This window comes from Lolium rigidum, chromosome 3, assembly GCF_022539505.1.
Source record: "Lolium rigidum isolate FL_2022 chromosome 3, APGP_CSIRO_Lrig_0.1, whole genome shotgun sequence".
Taxonomy (NCBI): Eukaryota; Viridiplantae; Streptophyta; class Magnoliopsida; order Poales; family Poaceae; genus Lolium; species Lolium rigidum.
In genome coordinates this window covers 595,043-598,707 of record NC_061510.1, presented here as the reverse complement: position 1 = coordinate 598,707, position 3,665 = coordinate 595,043, and the positions used below count along the sequence as shown (strand labels likewise).

The window sequence follows — 3,665 nt, the reverse complement described above, 5'->3', positions numbered from 1 at the left end:
ATTCAATCCACCTCTCTTGCCAATGACAGGTCATTTTGCCACATGATGCTAACCAATCCATCCCCAATATGGCTTCGTAACCTCCGAGAGGAACAACTTTCATGTCAGTTTGAAACGTAGTGCCATTGGTCCACCATTCCAAATCTTTCACCTCCGTGGAGCAGTCCATATACTGGCCATTGGCAACCTTTACCTTGAGAGGAGCACGTAATGGTGTTGTTTGGCAATTTAATTTATCCACCAATTGTTGGTCAATGAACGTATTGGAGCTTCCAGAATCAATGAGCAGAAGCATAACCTGGTTACCAACCAGTGCACGCAGTTTGATTGACTTTGCATGAGTGGTCCCTGACATTGCATTAGCAGTGAGGAAGGCTGCTGCAGCTTCCATTCCTTCTTCTGTTGCTACATCATCTAGGATTTCATCAGATAGAATAGCCCCATCCACTTCAGTTTCAATAGCTTTAATTTGAGTTGCTTGACGACTGGCACATATATGTCCTGGGATGTACTTTTCCCCACAGCCATAACACTCTCGATTAGCTCTGCGGTATTCCTTCAGTTGCCTTGCTTTCCATATATCTCCTGCAGCAAACTGAGGTTTAGTTGAAGTATCAGTTTTGATCATGGGCCCTTTAGCTGCAAACGGTTTCTGGTATTTGCTCACTGAAGACTTGCTTCTGGCCAACAGTGCCTCCTGCACCAAGGCATATTGCATAGCTGCATGAACAGATGTAGGCATTTGCATTTCAAGCTGCGGCTACGAGTTCTTCTTTCAACCCCAATATAAACCTAGTGACTAGCAGAGTTTCACCGACATGCCCTTCATACAACCGCACCTTGTACACCAACTGATTGAAAGCCAAACGGTATTCCTGCACTGAGCCTATGTGCTTAAGCACCAACAATTCACGCATACAGTCGCGATGAATATTAACATCAAATTCATCCATAATTGCATTGCTAAAAGTAGGCCAATCTGAAACTGCATCAGTAAACTTGACAGACTATACCGATGTGCTGCATTGTCTTGCAAGTGTAGGGAGGCTGACATGACTTTAAAGTTCTCAGGGATATTGTACATCATAAAATAGGCATCGCAATTATCCAACCATATGCGAACCCCTTCTCCACTGAACCGAGGGAATTCCATTTTTGGCATCCAGGTGCGCCTAGGGTTATTGGCACCAGTATCATCTAGGGGTGGGCCATTGTTCGTACCTTGGTTGCGCTCGTTTTGGCGACGCTGGTTCCGATCTGGTGGCGGCGGCAGTGGTGGTGGTGGTCCTCGCGGATTCACGATTATCGTCGTCGCTGCACTGCCTCCTGCCGCAGGTGAGGGTGCGTGCAGGCCGCCTCCGGCCATGCGATCTAGCACTGGGTCGCGATGCTGTGCCGCCTCCTTGAGCACGCGCGCCACCTGCACGTTGTCCTGGTGGATTTCCCCAATCGAGCTGACCGAGAGGTCGACCTTGGTCTGCACCTGCTCGATCCTTGCTGCTTGCTCCGCGAATTTGGAGTCCAAGCCATCTAGCCTTGTCTGGATCGTGTCGATCCCCTCCACTTTCTCCCGAATCAGCTTCAACGCCTCGAGTTCCTTCATGACCTTCTCCTCAAACGAGCCCATGATGTCCACGATGTGCCTCGTCTGTGCACTAGCTTTGAACGGCGCCGTCGCAACTCCCCCTGAATCCCCTCGAACGCTGATTTCGGATTTACAGGAGACTGCTCAGAGAGCGATCCCCAACCAACCAGTCGATGTTACCGAGGTGATCTCGAGTCTACGGAGCGCGTGCGGATCGTACAGGTCTCTGATACAAGTTGTAGTGTCCTTGCCAGGGATCTCTCCTCTGGATTGGGGACTTGTGGTTTCGTGGAGAAGAAGAAGGTGGGGAGGAAGATTAGGACGGCTCTATTTTATTTCATTTCTTTTCTGCCCATTACAGCCAAGACCCTGGAGCTTATAACTTGCCCCAACCTTACGCCACACGCTGGCCACAGCCCACAGCTACACACGCACTCGCTACCCACGACCCACTACTACACTTGGCCCAACTTCACTTGCCCACCTCTGCTTCGCCGAGTCCTTCTTCAGCTTACGCTTACCTGGCACCGCGGCGCCTAGCTTGATGGCACGAGCCGTGACGGTACGATCTTTATTTACTCCCTCCATCCTAATTCATAGAGCTTACGCGTGTTCCTAGGTAGTAGATGTTTATGTAATTAAACTCGTTCTTGGTACGGGGAGAATTTTTTTAATATTCTATTACCTCCTTTCTAAAATATAAGTTTTCTGGAAACATAATTTTTTTTATATTTTTTAGCGGATGTATCAGTTTTGTTTTTGTTTGTAGGTTAATACTCTGGTTTAACGCGCAGGAATTAAAATTACACGGGCATCCTGATAGGTTGGTGAATTTACTGTGGACCCCTCTGTTCGAATGACTAGTGCAGACTAGACTAGACTAGACACCACAAAGCGATGACTGCTGCTGAGCCATCGTCGCATCAGCTAGCGAGCTCGTGACTATGTGCAGCCAGTGTGGTGGTGTCCCGTCAAATTGCTAGTAGTACTACTCTACTACTCCTACTACAAAATGCTGGATATACATGCACATGCACCCTGTTAAGCGGGTAAAAGTAGAGTGGGTTCCTGCTGCGCCCTTTGGGTAGATTCCCAGCCAAATGCTTTAATTTCCTAGTGTATGAACAGTTGCCTCCATCTTTAAATAAACCCCGCGGCCCTCAAGACTCTCAACCAAAGACCAAACAACAGTACTCCGCAAAATCTACTGCCGATCAACCATGGCTTTCGTCTCGGAGGCATCCGCAGCAGCAAGGAAGCTTCTAGTACCGAGCGGCGCAGCCATGGCGCGAACCCTTGGCGACGCCGGCCTCGGCTTCGACCTGGACGGCGCCGGGCGCTTCCTCTCGCCCCTGTGGGAGCTCATCAAGGCGAAGTTCGCCGAGCTCGCGGCCTTCTTCACCAGCCTCCTCGCCGCGCTCGCCAAGAAGGCGGACGAGCTGTTCCCGCCGGAGACCCGCTCGGAGACGCTCGGGCACTGGCTGCGCGTCGGGCTCACCGTGGTGCTCCCGGCCCTGGTGCTGTTCTGCCTTGCCCGGTGCTGCTGGCGCTGCTGCTGCGCCCGCGGGCGCGGCGGGCGCACGATGGCCGCCCCCGGCCGCCGAGGGGCGCGCATGCCGCGCGGCGCGTTCGAGGCTAATCCTCGCGGCTACTTCCGCGATCTCCGTGCAAACAAGCCCCTCGTGTTCGTGCACTAATGGCGCCGCGCGCGCCGGCGGCAGGATGCGCCGCGTTAGAGGAAGACGTCCCGCATGCCACAGCTACTTCAGCACGTCGGCACGTATATTCGTGTCCTGCTGTGTACGTGTACGCGTATTATTCTGTCATAGGATTTGTGTACGTACAAGTACCGTTTTATATGCATGCATATGGTCGGATTTTGTGCCTCACGGTCCATTATGACGTGTTTTTGTTAACATTTGTGACAAACTCCAGCTAGGGCATCTCCAACGGGGCGGGATGCAGATCAGCTGACATGCAAATGGCATACCACCAATTGCTTATCTCCTATTAACGCTGTGCCTCGCAGCCTCCAATCCACCATCCAGCAAGGATCCAACGCACCAGAGCTTGCCAAGGC

At 51.8% G+C, this 3,665-nt stretch overlaps 1 protein-coding gene across 1 annotated transcript; it reads left to right on the top strand.

The window, feature by feature from the left end:
* Positions 1 to 2,805: 2,805 nt before the first annotated feature.
* On the top strand, positions 2,806 to 3,282 carry LOC124703078. The gene has a single exon (XM_047235286.1). It carries the CDS (start codon positions 2,806 to 2,808, stop codon positions 3,280 to 3,282), a length of 477 nt encoding a protein of 158 aa, XP_047091242.1.
* Positions 3,283 to 3,665: the final 383 nt, after the last annotated feature.

Excerpts from the sequence above, each read along its gene's own strand:
- LOC124703078 (XM_047235286.1), top strand. The coding sequence starts at position 2,806 with ATGGCTTTCGTCTCGGAGGCATCCGCAGCAGCAAGGAAGCTTCTAGTA.